This window comes from Lithobates pipiens, unplaced genomic scaffold, assembly GCF_037356315.1.
Source record: "Lithobates pipiens isolate NorthernLeopardFrog02 unplaced genomic scaffold, aLitPip1_a1.2 Scaffold_18, whole genome shotgun sequence".
Lineage (NCBI taxonomy): Eukaryota > Metazoa > Chordata > Amphibia > Anura > Ranidae > Lithobates > Lithobates pipiens.
In genome coordinates this window covers 32,675,545-32,691,375 of record NW_027507758.1, presented here as the reverse complement: position 1 = coordinate 32,691,375, position 15,831 = coordinate 32,675,545, and the positions used below count along the sequence as shown (strand labels likewise).

Genomic DNA, 15,831 nt, shown 5'->3' with positions numbered 1-15,831 from the left:
TGTGCAGTCAATCACTACTGCACAAGCTTATCAGTAAGTCTCGGCCAATGATTTATGGCCAGAACTCGTCAATCGGTGGAACAAATGACAGAAAGGAGCCCTGTGTAGGTAAACAACACAGGACGCTCTACTGACAGCGGCGAACATGATGTGCCATCCTTTTTTTCGCCCCTGCAAAACAGGAAGCAAAAACCGGCACATTGTTTAGTAAACACAGAAAACATAGTCAGACACGCATGATCACCCTAAACTTTAACCCCATTCCCAGCCAGTATCAGTATATATTATTAGCACCGATCACTGTATTGGTGTCACTAGTGATCCCAGTGTCAGATTACCTGCCATGCCATCCTAGTCTCAATAGAAGTCACAGATCACCGCATTAGTAGTATAAAATAAATAAAAATTAATTTTATATATATCACACACACACACCATAGTTTGTAGATGCTATAACTTTCACGCAAACCAATTATTATACACTTATTTTTTATTTATTTTTTTACCAAAAACATGTAGCAGTAGACGTGCACCAAATGGAAATTTGGCTCCGAAACTCAAAATGCAGGATGCACTTGGCTGAAAACCGAAAATTACCGTTTAAAAAAAAATACATAATTATTTTTCATTTACAGCGCCAAAAATAAAAATCCCAATGGTGATCAAATACCACCAAAATAGAGTACTATTGAAAGTGTGAAAAAAATTATATAAATTTAATTTGGGTACAGCGCTGCATGACCGCGCAATCGCCAGTTAAAGTCAGGCAGTGCTAAATAGCAAAAAATGGCCTGGTCATGAAGGGGTAAATATTCCGGTGCAGAAGTAGTAAATAAAAGGTTTTACTGATTTCCTGCAAGTTAAATCAAGCTGCCGGACCTCTTGTTTTTCCTGATGGATGATAAGGATAGAGTTTGTCCCTGCACAGATGATCATACGTTAGCCTGCTATATGAATTTTCAATCTGGGTTGTAGCGACACCCTCATTACAGTATACAGGAGAACTGCCTTGCAGTTGAGGAAGGGGGGGTTATTTCCACATATAGATGGTGAAGACAGGTGTTCTTGCCGGTGTTCTGTCAAAATATCCAACTCGTCAGAAACTCCAACTACTTAAAAGGGGTTGTAAACTCTCATGGTTTTTCACCTTAAAGGGGTTGTAAAGGTAAATGTTTTTTCACCTTCATGCATTCTATGCATGAAGGTGAAAAAACATCTCACACTGCCGACGCCCCTAGTCCCCCCGTTTTACTTACCTGACCCCTCGAAAGTCCTGTGCTCGCCCCCGCCGTCCTCTTCACTGCTCAGCCTGGCCGCTGATTGGCTGGAGTGGATGGATTGAAAGCAGCGCAGCCATTGGCTCGAGCTGCTGTCAATCACAATCAATGACGCAGCGCGCCGGGGCGGGGCCATGTGATACAGTGATATACAGCCGCCGGCTGTATCACGGGAGCGCGCCCGCAGGTGCTTCTCACCATGCGAGGGAGCTCGCATGAATGTGAGAAGTACCTGCGGGAGGAAGCAGAGACAGCCGCCGAGGGACCCCAGAAGAGCAGGTTCGGGGCCACTCTGTGCAAAACGAGCTGCACAGTGGAGGTAAGTATAACATGTTTGTTATATTAAAAAAATAATAATAATTTTACTTTACAATCCCTTTAATACATTCTATGCATTAAGGTGAAAAACCTTTTTTTAGTGCTGCAGCCCCCCAGTTTTACTTACCTGGACGCTGTCATCCTCTGTCCGGGTACAAGCACATCTCATCTGTAGCTGGTGTCTCATGTCCAGATTGGATAGAATTATAGCAGTGCAGCATTGGCTCCCGCTGCTGTCAATCAAATCCAATGACGCGGGACCCGAGTCCTGCATTCCGTGTGAATGGACACAGATGCGGGACTCGGGAGCGCACCTGCAAGGGTGTCCACCAAGGAGAGCGCTTCTCCAACGTGGACCCTCAATGTGGGGAGGAGCGCCATCGTGGGACCCCAGTAGAGGAAGTTTGGAGCCACTCTATGCAAAATCAACTGCACAGTGGAGGCAAGTATGACTCTTTTTTTTTTAATATACATAAACGAGGGTTTACAACCCCTTTAACTTTCGGTTTCTTTAAACCATCAGTAATGGGAGATTGTTAATAATTGCTTTTTGGACACAATGCTGGCAACCGAATACCGTCCGGTGCATGATATTATGAGCAGAGATTGTTAATCCGCACCGATACTAGCCAACAAAATGGCCACCTCCGAGGCGGCGACAACTTTGTCCACGTTAGCCGCTGTGCTGTCAAAACAGCTAACTCTTCCTGTACCAGACTGTATCGAGTTGCTGGCGTTCTGCCAAAAACTGTCCCCCCATCAGATAGTGTCCGCCCCGTACTGCGCAGGCGCAGCGCTTGCGCAGTACAGAGGACAAGGAGACTCAGAGTCTCAGAAGATGAACGGCGCCTGCGCACTTGCTAGTTTCTTCTGTGCCGAGTCCAGGTTCAAGCCCCACCATGCAAGTGGACATACCGTAGCACTAAGTAACAGGGCCCCTCGCGGGCTCACATCGCTCGCCGCGCTTCGAGCACGGCCTCGCTTCACTCTGCAATTTTTTATTCTGGCTCTATGTCCACTTGGATGGTGGGGCTTGAACCTGGACTCATCATCTTTGGAGACCTTCAGCATCTCCTTGTCCTCCGTAGGCACAATACAGGGCAGACACTATCCGACGGGGTTACAGTATTCGACAGTACACCGATGTTGTGTCCAGACAACAATTTGTCAAAATCTCCAATTACTGATGGTTTAAATAAACCGGAAGTGACGTGGTTGCCGGTTTTTATTTTTTTATTTATTTTTTTCAAATTCTTTATTTATAAAGGGTAAAGAAGCAGATACAAACATATGATTGTACAATAGTCATTGCAGAAATTGAAAACATTGCGTACAACCCAACCACGTATAACCACATCCCAAAACCTTGGATAATGGCTAATGAAGGAGAAACTCCATTCTCCAGATACATAAGTAGAAATGTTCTCTAAAAGGCCTAGGAGCCCTCTGAATTCTGCTTAAGTCAGTTATCATTCCATGGATTTATAATAGGGATTAAAAGGTACTGCTCTTAGGTTGTCCCCAAGGTACGAGGACTGAAGCCTGCTGACCATTCAAAGGGATAGGGAGGAGTGGGAAGGAAGAGGGGATAGAAAAAAAAAAAAAAAGGGGGGGGGGGGGGGGGACTAGTCTGTGTCCCTGATCTCCCCACCAGAATACCGGCGCTCGTCCGAGACTACCAGCCCATTTGGTGGTTGCCGTTTTTGACGGGTTGGAGAATTTGACAGAACACCAGCCAACCATGGTGAAGAGTGAATGCCAGAAGAAGACTGAAGGATCTGGGTGCACGGTGCCTTTCCCCTTTCTGGTTAGGACATTAGTGTGAGGGACTCCAGTGATACACAGTGCCATCCACATTCACAGTGCTGTAGTGTAACATACATGTTAATGGGCGTTAGCCTTCTGCCATATACAAAGAAATCACATGCCAACACGTTCTGTTCAGACAACGGTGCCAAGAAGTCATCTGTTACAGGAGTTTTATTTGAATTAAACATGCAAAAAAATAAAATTAGCAGCCAATCCGTAGCAGCAAAACCAACATATAGAGGAAACAAATGTGTCCTTACCACCTACGTAAAACATTAAGCACAACTGTTTTAGTGGAGGACAAGCCTTGGCGATATGAACTGAATATGGAAATGGAGACAAAAAAAGCAAAAAGTCATGAAATGGAAAAGCAAACATGAGAAGGTTTCAATCATCAAGCATGATGTATGGATGATTACTGTATTATAGGACAATATCAGACTACCGATGTTGGAGAGCTCTCAATTCAGAGGAATTCGAGGAGGATGAAAATGCAGTATATGATGGTGGTAGGTACAGCAACTTTGAGTGACAATTGCGCAGTCACGCTACACTGTACCACAACAAATGTTTTATAATTCACACAAACAGAGCTTTCTTTTGGTGGCATTTAATCACTGCTGGGTTTTTTATTTTATTTTTTTGTAAAAAAAGGACCAAAAATGTTTTTTTTAACTTTTTTTCTGTCAGTAAATTTTGTAACTAAGTAATTTTTTGCCTTCATTGATGTGCACCGATAGGCTGAACTGATGTGCATTGATGAGGTGGCACTAATATACCGCACTTATAGGTGGCACCGATGAGCTTTGATGGGCACTGGCAGGCACTGATAGGTGGCACGTATAGGCGGTACAGATATGGGCAGCACTGATTGCCAGCACTGACTGGTATGGCTAATGGTCACTGATTGGTGGCACTTGTGGGCAGTGATTGCTGCCACTGGTGGGCACTGTATTGTGACACTATTTCCTTATTGTAATCAGGGCACTGATAAACAGTGCCCTGATTACATTCCTACATGTCCCCTTGTGAGGATATGCTGCTGATCGGCTCTCCTCGCCACACACACTGTCAGTGTGAGGCAAGGAGAGACGATTATCGGCAACTACGTATTTACATGTGACCGGCTGTGATTGGACACAGCCGATCACATGGTTAAAGAGCTGCGGACGCAGCTCTTTACACAGATTGGGGTTGCGCCGTCTCCTAGCAACACGGCGTGGCTGTGATCGCCGCACTCCCCCACAAGAGCAGCCATTCTGGAATGCCGTCCTATGAGCCGCACTGCCCTGCCGTCATTTGACAGTGGCTGGGCAGCAAGCAGGTAAAATAACAAACCTCTCTATACTTACCTGCTCTGTGCAATGGTATTGCACAGAGCAGCCCGATCCGCCTCTTCTGGGGTTCCTCATTGGTGCTCCTGGCTCCTCCTCTTCGGTGCATGCACCCATAGCAAGCCACTTCCCACTCATACAGGCTCACTCACGAGCTACCTTCTCTGCGTTGACAGACAGGGTGGCTCAACCCAGCATCCCCACTCCTCACAATTTGATTGACAGCAGCGGGAGCCAATGGCGCTTGCTGCTATCAATCTTTGCAGTGGGGAGGGACAGAGCCGGGAGAGCTGTGGCTCTCGTGCACATTGCTGGATCAAGATCTGGCTCAGGTAAGTATAAAAGGAGAGGGGGAGGGGCTGTGGGACACATGCTACATAGAAAGTTTTTTTACCTTCCTGCATTATTTGCAGGAAGGTAAAAAGCCTTCTGTATGCAGCAGCACCCTCAGCCCCCCCTAAGACTTACCCGAGCCCCCTCTTGAGCCAGCGATCCATGGGAGCCTCGTCTCTCTGGGGACTTGCACTCCTGATTGGCTTATGGCAGCAGCAGGAACCATCATCTCCCGCTGCTTTCAATAACAGCCAGTGAGCCAGTCAGGAGACAGAGGGGTTGGGGCCAGGTCACAGCTCCGTAGGCAAGCTGCTGGCTGTGGGGCCACCCAGCAGGAGGGAGAGGCCAGGAGAACCGGTGAGGGACCCGAGAAGAGGAGGATCCGGGCTGCTCTGGGCGGGTTTGTTATCTTAAAGGGAAAAATAATGACTTTAATATCCCTTTAAAGTGGCTGAAAACCCTTACATACACCCAGTGAAGTGACTAGCCTCAAGTGATACACAAAGAAGAAACAAATCCTACATACATTTGTACCCATTTATCATCAGTCATCTCTTCTGTAAATTGTGCTAAAAAACACACACGCAGATCAAAGGATTTTTTCTCAGCTCTAGCAGCAGGGGATGGAGATCTGAAGTCTCAGAAAACAGATCTCAGTTAGGGGAGCTCTGATTGGAAGGGACAAACCCCGCCCCCTCTAGCCACAGCACGGAACATGCAGAGCCATGGATATGAATCACAGGCTGTGTGCTAAAGCTCCTTCTCAGGCACCTTATCTCTAGCCTTTGGGAAAATCTGTCAAAAGTGAATCATGCAGATAGAGTGAAGAGAGGGGAGACAGAAATCACACTCCATGCTTTTGGATAGAGGCAAGTACACAGTATAGGATGTGTTTTGGTCTTAAAAAAAAAAAAAAAAAAACCTTCAGCCTTTACAAGCACTTTAATGTGCTTTTAAATAAAAAAACAACAACATGCCATTGCTGAAATCTCCAATTCTAGTTGGCTTGCTTTATTAGAGACTTTCTAGTGTCAGTACTTTGTATGAGGCCTCATTCTCACTAAAAATCCATCTACCTCTTCCCATAACAAAGAAAATAATTTATATATATATATATATTTTTATATATATATTTTTATATATATATATATATATATATATATATATATATATATATATATATATATATATATATATATATATATATATATATATATATATACACACACACACACACACACACACACACATTATATATATATATATATATAGATATATATATATATATATATATACACACACACACACATTATATATATATATATATATACACACACACACACACACACACACACACACACACACACACACACACACACACACACATACACAGAGATAGATAGAGATAGATATATATATATATATATATATATATATATATATATTATAGCTTTTTTTCAGCGGGAACACCGTTCTGGCACCTTCAGCACTGAATTCAAGTAATAGCAAGGAGGTGCTGAAGTGTGCTGGAAGTTTTATTGTTGCTGAGGGGGGGGTCTATTGTTGCTGTGGGGGGGGGGGTCTATTGTTGCTGACTGCTGGGATAGCTGTTGTTTCTGATGGACAAATCCTCTCAGGGTGTAGGTTTGATATGGTGGATCTATTGTTGAAATGGGTCTTGTTGGTGGGGGATCTATTGTTGCTGGGTGGTTGGGAAGATCTATTTTACTGCTTTTCTTGCTATTAAAAAATTATTTTAGCACCACAAAATAACACTTGGCTCTGTATTCTGTAAAAGGGGCAGTACTGGGAAGTGGGTAGGGGTGGAGACAAGGGGTGACGCAGGAGCAGGGTGGATACAAAACAAATGATGGAAAGAAAAAAAAAAAAATAATAATAATGATTATCTGATTTATTTAAAATCGATCTAATCTAAATTTAGTTTTCCATTTAAAATACATTAATAATTTAGTTTATTGAGCATGAAATGGAGCTTATAGTTATGTATTATGAGGCTGTATATTCTGCAATATTTACATTTTTAGTAAACTCATTCAATGTAATGTAATCTAAGCTCTGCAAGCGGAGATAACATGCACTGCATTGATGCATTCACACAATTTCACAGTAACCACGAGATCAACCAAAAATTTCAGGAATATTTCTTTATCTCATTGTTTTACAAATCTACGTACACTACAAACTCTATGATTGAATCGGTTCTAATATCGCTGTTTTACTAACCGGACAACTTATTCTAAATGGGAAACCTTCATTTTTAAATATTAAAGATTCTAACTAGCACCAAAAATAAGTCCTTACATTTAAAGAGCGCCTGTCATTTCAGATCCATCATGGCAGTGCCTGTGAGTGGGCATCCACTCACCTGCTGCCGCCACGTCTCTCACCTTGCTGTGTCACCTGTCACATCATCAGCCGTCCAATTAAAGTGAATGGGATGGTCGGTGAGTCAACAGCGGGTCAGAGGAGGAGCCGCTGCAGGACAGAGATGACAGTTGCTTTTTAAAAATTACGGTTTAAAGCAAATCCACCCTGCCCAGGAGAGAGTTCCTGCATCTATTCTCAGAGAAAAAAGGAAGCCCTGTATAAAGCGCATGCAACTGATACAGAAGCCATGCTGTCATTTACGGTTATTCAAATTTCCTCTTCAATCTGCATTCTCTCGAATTTTCTGTAAAACTCAATACAACATGGAAAGAAGTGTGTTTTGCTGCTTGTGCAATTGGCTCACCGATTTTCCCAGAAGTCTGCCCCAGATATGAGGCATCCCCTGCAATAAAATGCATGTTTTGGTGAGATACTTCCCAGGGGTTACACTTCTGCCGCATACACACGATCGGAAATTTCGGCCAGCAACAGACCGATGAGAGCTTTTCATCGGAAAATGCGACCGTGTGTATGCTCCATCGGAATTTAACTGGCCAAATTCCCACCAGCAAAAAAAATAAAAAATCTGAGAGCATGTTCTCAATTTTTCAGATGGAAAAACTTTCTATCAGAAATTCCGATCGTGTGTATGCAGTTCCGACGTGCAAATTCTCACGCAGATTCAACTACGAGACAGAAGCTATTGGCTACCGAGTATTAAACTTCCTTTTTCTAGTCCCGTCGTACATGTTGTACATCACCGCGTTCTTGGCGGTCGGAATTTGGCGTGACGGTGTGTTTGCAAGACAGCTTGAGCGGAATCCATCAGCGCTTTTTCCCCATCAAAATTCTGATTGTGTGTACGGGGCACAAAGGGATGCAAACTGCAGCTTTTTCTCATTGGACTGCTGAGAGTGCACCAGGTGTTTCTAATGAACCAGACCCTCCTGTTCAGAGTAGTGCTTCATTCAGACAGGCACCGACACCCATCCTGTGTTTAAAGCGGGATTCCACCCTAAAGTGGAACCTCCGCTGATCGGATCCCTCCCCCCTCCGGTGTCACAATTGACACCTTTCGGGGGGAGGGGGGTGGAGATACCTGTCAAAGACAGGTATTTACACCCACTTCCGGGCATAGACTCCTGTGGGAATCTACGCCATTTCCTGCCCTGCCGCGCTGTCTGCTGGGACACACACGGGTCCCAGTGACAGTGCGGAGATTTCCTATTGCGCGGCGCAGCTCGCGCATGCGTAGTAGGGAACCGGGAAGTGAAGCCGATTCGCTTCACTTCCTGATTCACTCACCTAGAATGGTGGCGGCAGCAGCCGAGAACCGAGCGATCGATCGGCCTCGGCTGCCGGCATCGCTGGAACCCGGGACAGGTGAGTGTCCATTTATTAAAAGTCAGCAGCTGTAGTATTTATAGCTGCTGGCTTTTAATATTTTTTTTTTTGGTGGAATCCCTCTTTAAGCTTCCTACATTGGTGTGCCATTATCTGCCTCGGGCTACATGCAGGCAAGCCTACAGAAGTGAATGCAGATGCAGCGACTGCATGGACATAGCCGCATGTTGAAATTTGAGACACTAAGTTACAAATCAACGTTTCTCAACTCCAGTCCTCAAGGCGCCCCAACAGGCCACGTTTTCAGGATTTTCCTGAGATGAAACGGCTGAGGTAATTACGAAGGCAGCGAAACCGATCAAATCACCTGTGCAAAATAATGGACAGCCTGAAAACATGACCTGTTGGGTCGCCTTGAGGACTGGAGTTGAGAAATCCCGGTATAGATCCATGCAGCCGCTCCGGTCTGCCCTGTCAAATTTTGACATGCGGTCGTGTCCGCATTCACCGGACTGCAGGCAGCCCGAAGCTCAATAACAAAGGGAGTCTGCACGCAGGAGAGGCGTCACCCCCTTCTGAATGAACCCTCAGTCTGAAAAGGACATAATGAAAACAAACCGCTATTTATTCAGAGCAACAAAAAGTATTTGGGTCACCCAGAGGGGACTGTGTTTTTCTTTTCACAAAAGTGGAAATACTCTTTAAATATTCGAAATACGACCCCCTCACCTTACCTACCCTCAGACATTGGTAGAGATCAGATTTAAATGTTGAAGTAAAAACAGATAAACCATGTGCTGACCCACCACGTGATAAGTGACAGGGCAGTATTTCAGGACACAAACACATGAAAGATGATCACCTAATAAACAGTACAGAGAACTTCCAGCTGCTAGGTTGTCCAATCACAATGAGGCAATATCTATTACTCAATCAGAGGCCGAGGCCCGTATCATACAGGAGACATCATGACTCTGCAGTGCTAACAACCTCAGGAAACACTCACCTTACTAAACTGTACAAGAAGAGCATTTATTATTTTTACTGTTATCCTTATCTCTGCCAAACGACACCTAGACCCCTTTAGCACAAAGGGTCCAATCACGTCAGTTTTTCAGGCGGACCTTCCATTCACTCCTATTGCCCCGGCATGGACCCACCTACCTCCAATCCGGTAGGCAGACCCACCTACCTCCAATTTTATTAACCACTTGCCGACCGCTGCACGCCGCTATACGTCTGCACAATGGCAGCGTTGGGAAGGCACCTGTGGGACCGGCGGACTCTATGTCTGCCATATTGTCGCAGACCCGATAAAAATCTGATTGCCACCATCACTAATAAAAAAAAATTAAAAATAAATCTATGCCCCATTTTGTAGACGCTATAACTTTTGCGCAAACCAATCAATATACGCTTATTGCAAAACTCCAGAGCTGCGTGACTTTCAGAGCAAGTTTGGAATAGGACTTTGATGTGACGTTTTATACTCTGTGGCATTGAAGTCATATCAAAGTCGCACCAAAAGTAGTGCAGGACCCTTTTCAAAAGTCGGAGTAACTTGTGTCGGATCGGTTAAGATGGCTCTCATAGGGAAACGTTTACTTTGACACCTCATGCGACTTCTGCTCTCACAAGTCGGATCCCATGTTGCACCAGTGTGAACCGGGCCTTAGAGTGAAAATCTGCCTCATCATCAGTGCTAAATCTATTTCAGGCCCGCTTAAATCTCAGTCGGCTGTCCGGGATTACAGGGGCAGGGGGTCGCAAAGACGCAGGAAAACTGGGGCACAGACTATGCTAGATGGGAGGCAGCCCGATTGGTGTCTGAGGTGTCATTAAAGCAGAGGGTCACCCTAAAATAAAAAATGGAATTAGTATTCTTTAAAAAAAAAAAATAATAATTTGAAATAGTTTTTTTTGTAAACTTACCAGAAACCCCTGTTGCTACCCTGTTTCCCCGAAAATAAGACCTAGCGTGATTGTCGGTGATGGCTGCAATATAAGCCCTACCCCCCAAATAAGCCCTAGTTAAAGCCCGTGTAGATCTTATTTTCAGGGTAGAGCTTATTTTCGGGGAAACAGGGTATGGCTTATTTCGGGGGTAGGGCTTATATTGCAGCCATCATTGACAATCACACTAGGTCTTATTTTTGGGGAAACAGGGTAGGCAGTAGTCCTAATCTGCCTCTTCCATGGCGCTTCCTCCTCTTCGGCAAGCGGACCCGTTGCCTTCTGGGACATGTGTGTATCCCAGAAAACAGCGGTGCCATTCACAAAGCACTGTGCGACTCGTGCATGCGCAGTAGGAAACGGGCAGTGAAGCCGCAAGGCTCCACTGCCCGTTTCCCTTTGTTAAGATGGCGGCGCCAACAGCCGATCCGATGGACTGATCAGCCTCGGGAGTGCCGACATCACGGGCTCACTGAACAGGTGTCCTTATTAAAAGTCAGCAGGTATGGCGTTTGTAGCATTGGTTGCTGTCAAAGTCAGCTAGCCAATCAGGGGAGAGAGGGGGGCGGGGCCAGGTCAGGGCTCCGTGCCTGAATGGATACACAGAGTTGTCGCTCAGATCCAGTGCCCCCATAGCAATCTGCATATACATGTAAGATTTAAGCAACGTTTACTTGGGTACAGCGTGCGAATAAATGGCCTGCTCTGCTGATTATTTAGAAAAACGTAGCACAAAATAGATACAACCGGGCAGCTTCTGCTGTGAAACATCCCTTAGTTGCCAAGATGCAGAAGGCTACTGCCCCCTAGCTGCCTTGGTTGCTAGGACACTAAATGACTGTTGCTGCCTAGCATCTGTCCCTAGGGAGCAGGTGGCTGCTGCTGCCTCGCATTCATCATTGCTAGGACGCAGGCAGAGCTCTCGTACTCCAATGAGTGCATATGTAGCAAGGACATTAATGTTTACATATGTACGATACGGAGCAAAAGTTTTAGGCAGGTGTGAAAAAAAGGCTGTAAATGAAGAATGCTTTCAGATATAGAAGTGTTAATAGTTTATGGTTATCAATTAAAGTGTTACTAAACTCACAACAGTAAAATCAGTCTGTATATGCAGTAAAGCATGCTTGTTATACTCCCTGTGGTGTTAATCCTCTGCAATGTGTTAAAAAGCTGTTCCATCCTGTCTTCTCTGGTCCTCCCCTTCTTCCACTGTCCTCAATCTATCTGCTGATAGAACAGTACCTTGGGGGCACTCTGCACATGCCCGGTTTGGTGTGTATTGCTAGATTTTTGTTTCTAGGGAGGATGCATGTGATCCACACAAGACCAATCAGCACTGTCCAGACAGAGGGTCAGGGGGTCCTGCAGACTCATAGGGCAGACAGAGGAGAATGAAATCTCCTCCCACAAGCTTTAAAGTGGAAGTAAAGCCCCCTATCATTTTCAGCCAAGGAAGCTGCAATCCTTGCCTCTGTTTAATCTACAGCTGCCATGATCAGTTATAACACCAGTCATTGGATGGTTTGACAGTTTGGTTGAGAGCACAACCAATGGGAGTGTTACATTTCCGGCACGTGCCGTGTTTGAAACTGGTTTTCTGGATGGGTTTACTTCTGCTTTAACCGGACACTGATAGAAGTCACAAGACTGCTATACACTGCTGATAAGAAAAAGGTATTTAGCAGTTTATCATAATTGCATTTACATGTTCCGTGTACTGTGGGAGACCAGATATAATGAATGCAGGCTCCTGGGTTTAGGAAGATTAGAATACACTAAGTAATTGAATTCAAACTCCAGCTCAAGCTTTATAATCAGTTACAGCACACAGTCTTTTTCCAATCGGGATAAAGGTTTAATACGAATAAATAAAAGTTGATCATTGTAAGCACCTCTGCCAGTGGCAAATGGTTTTCACGTAAACTGATACATTCTGCTGGAGAGCCTGTGCTTTTTAAACAACAGACTCGCTGGCTGGATCGCTAGATAAAAATAGCCTAAAAAAGGAAAACTAAAATACAGCCATCACATCTAAGAATTGGTAAGCTGCAATATAATAAAGGTTTGCGTTTGTTTTTAATACGGCTTGAAACCAACAGAGTTGTTCTCATTTCTGCTAACATGTGACTTTTTTTTTGCATAAACGCGACAGAAAAATTATGTGTTACCAACACATCCCACCTTATAAGCACTAGAGAAAAAAAAAAATGTCGATCAGAATCTCATGGGTTGTTGTGGACAACAAGGACACGCGTGTCAGTCACTTCCATAGCACAAGTGACGGGATTTCCTTTTTATTACTAATGAACCAAGAACAAGAGAATGGTAAATGTCACAGAGAGCGGAGAGCCGGCCAATCCCAGCCATTTCCCTGCAATTAGCAGTCCCATTGTGTGCCGGTGACCTCACAGCACATACATTTGTCACATTAGGTAACTGCAGTCTACAGAATCCATTTATTAGAACCAGATGAAGACATTCAATGCAAGAACTAACCGCGACTTTATTCACTTACTTAGGAAACCAATTAAGACCAAGGTGTTCCGTTTTAGAGTACAATATTCTCTCCAGCATTTCGTACAATGGTCTCCAGGGTAACTGCAAGTCTTCTCTTGAAAGGAGCTCTTTCTTTCTGTATTCGGTCAAGGGAAAGAGTAAAATATCAATTTATTGATAGAATTTGGCAGAACAAAAAATATAATAAATAATCATCACTACAAAATAATGGAATCGCCATTATGATCAAAAAATGAATTCCCGCTGTATTATTTCCATAAATTGGAATCTGCGACATCCTGTAACCTTCTATTCCCTAAAGTCACATGGAAAAGACCCGAATCTCTCACCCCACCCCACACTATCCTATTATTACTATTCTATTATTAATAATAATAATAATATTATTATTATTATTCTAATACTATTATTATTACCATTATTAGTTTTTTGTTTCTATTGGACTTGTGTTTTGTTGACATAACTATGTAGATAGATATGGGATTTAGGGCTGAAACAACGAAATCGACATTCAATTATGAGAATAGTTGTCAATTATTTTCATAATCAATTAGTGAGCCGATCAGTTTAACTGAATACAGAATGCATCATTTGTTTACATGCCAGTATACACAGTGCAGCACACCCTCCATACATGCCAGTATACACAGTGCAGCACACCCTCCATACATGTCAGTATACACAGTGCAGCACACCCTCCATACATGCCAGTATACACAGTGCAGCACACCCTCCATACATGCCAGTATACACAGTGCAGCACACCCTCCATACATGCCAGTATACACAGTGCAGCACACCCTCCATACATGCCAGTATACACAGTGCAGCACACCCTCCATACATGTCAGTATACACAGTGCAGCACACCCTCCATACATGCCAGTATACACAGTGCAGCACACCCTCCATACATGCCAGTATACACAGTGCAGCACACCCTCCATACATGTCAGTATACACAGTGCAGCACACCCTCCATACATGCCAGTATACACAGTGCAGCACACCCTCCATACATGCCAGTATACACAGTGCAGCACACCCTCCATACATGCCAGTATACACAGTGCAGCACACCCTCCATACATGCCAGTATACACAGTGCAGCACACCCTCCATACATGTCAGTATACACAGTGCAGCACACCCTCCATACATGTCAGTATATACAGTGCAGCACACCCTTCATACATGCCAGTATACACAGTGCAGCACACCCTCCATACATGTCAGTATATACAGTGCAGCACACCCTCCATACATGTCAGTATATACAGTGCAGCACACCCTCCATACATGCCAGTATACACAGTGCAGCACACCCTCCATACATGCCAGTATACACAGTGCAGCACACCCTCCATACATGTCAGTATACACAGTGCAGCACACCCTCCATACATGTCAGTATATACAGTGCAGCACACCCTTCATACATGTCAGTATATACAGTGCAGCACACCCTCCATACATGTCAGTATATACAGTGCAGCACACCCTCCATACATGTCAGTATATACAGTGCAACACACCCTCCATACATGTCAGTATACACAGTGCAGCACACCCTTCATACATGCCAGTATACACAGTGCAGCACACCCTCCATACATGTCAGTATATACAGTGCAACACACCCTCCATACATGTCAGTATACACAGTGCAGCACACCCTCCATACATGTCAGTATATACAGTGCAGCACACCCTCCATACATGTCAGTATACACAGTGCAGCACACCCTTCATACATGCCAGTATACACAGTGCAGCACACCCTCCATACATGTCAGTATATACAGTGCAGCACACCCTCCATACATGCCAGTATACACAGTGCAGCACACCCTCCATACATGTCAGTATATAAAGTGCAACACACCCTTCATACATGCCAGTATACACAGTGCAGCACACCCTCCATACATGTCAGTATATACAGTGCAGCACACCCTCCATACATGTCAGTATACACAGTGCAGCACACCCTTCATACATGCCAGTATACACAGTGCAGCACACCCTCCATACATGTCAGTATACACAGTGCAGCACACATACAGCGCAGCACACCCTCCATACATGTCAGTATACACAGTGCAGCACACCCTCCATACATGCCAGTATACACAGTGCAGCACACCCTCCATACATGTCCGTATACACAGTGCAGCACACATACAGCTGAGTACACCATCCATACATGTCAGTATACACAGTGCAGCACACCCTCCATACATGTCAGTATACACAGTGCAGCACACATACAGCTCAGTACACCGTTTATACATGCAAGTGCTTGAGAGCTTGTGAATGTGTGAGGAGCAATTTCTCATGGGACATGTAGTCCTGGCAAGGAGAAGGAAGTGACTTTACAAAAATATTTTTTTTTACCTTGCTATAGGGGAACTCTACATTATGCTTTGCGGCTTGCTATAGGAGCACTCTGAAGCAAGGAGGAGCAAGAATTATCAGCCCTGTTCCCAGTCTTCCCTTGGATACAGGTTGGGTATTGCTAATGGACCATTTTGTAAGTTATAGACTGCTGCCCC

At 44.5% G+C, this 15,831-nt stretch overlaps 1 protein-coding gene across 1 annotated transcript in view; it reads right to left on the bottom strand.

Moving 5' to 3' along the window:
• Positions 1–15,831, bottom strand: part of PSME4 (proteasome activator subunit 4) — a gene marked incomplete in the record, with an annotated part of 200,084 nt that overhangs the window by 148,360 nt on the left and 35,893 nt on the right. The window contains 2 exon segments of the mRNA XM_077485552.1: positions 3,665–3,724; positions 13,275–13,391. Of these exon segments, the coding sequence (XP_077341678.1) occupies positions 3,665–3,724; positions 13,275–13,391 (177 nt within the window).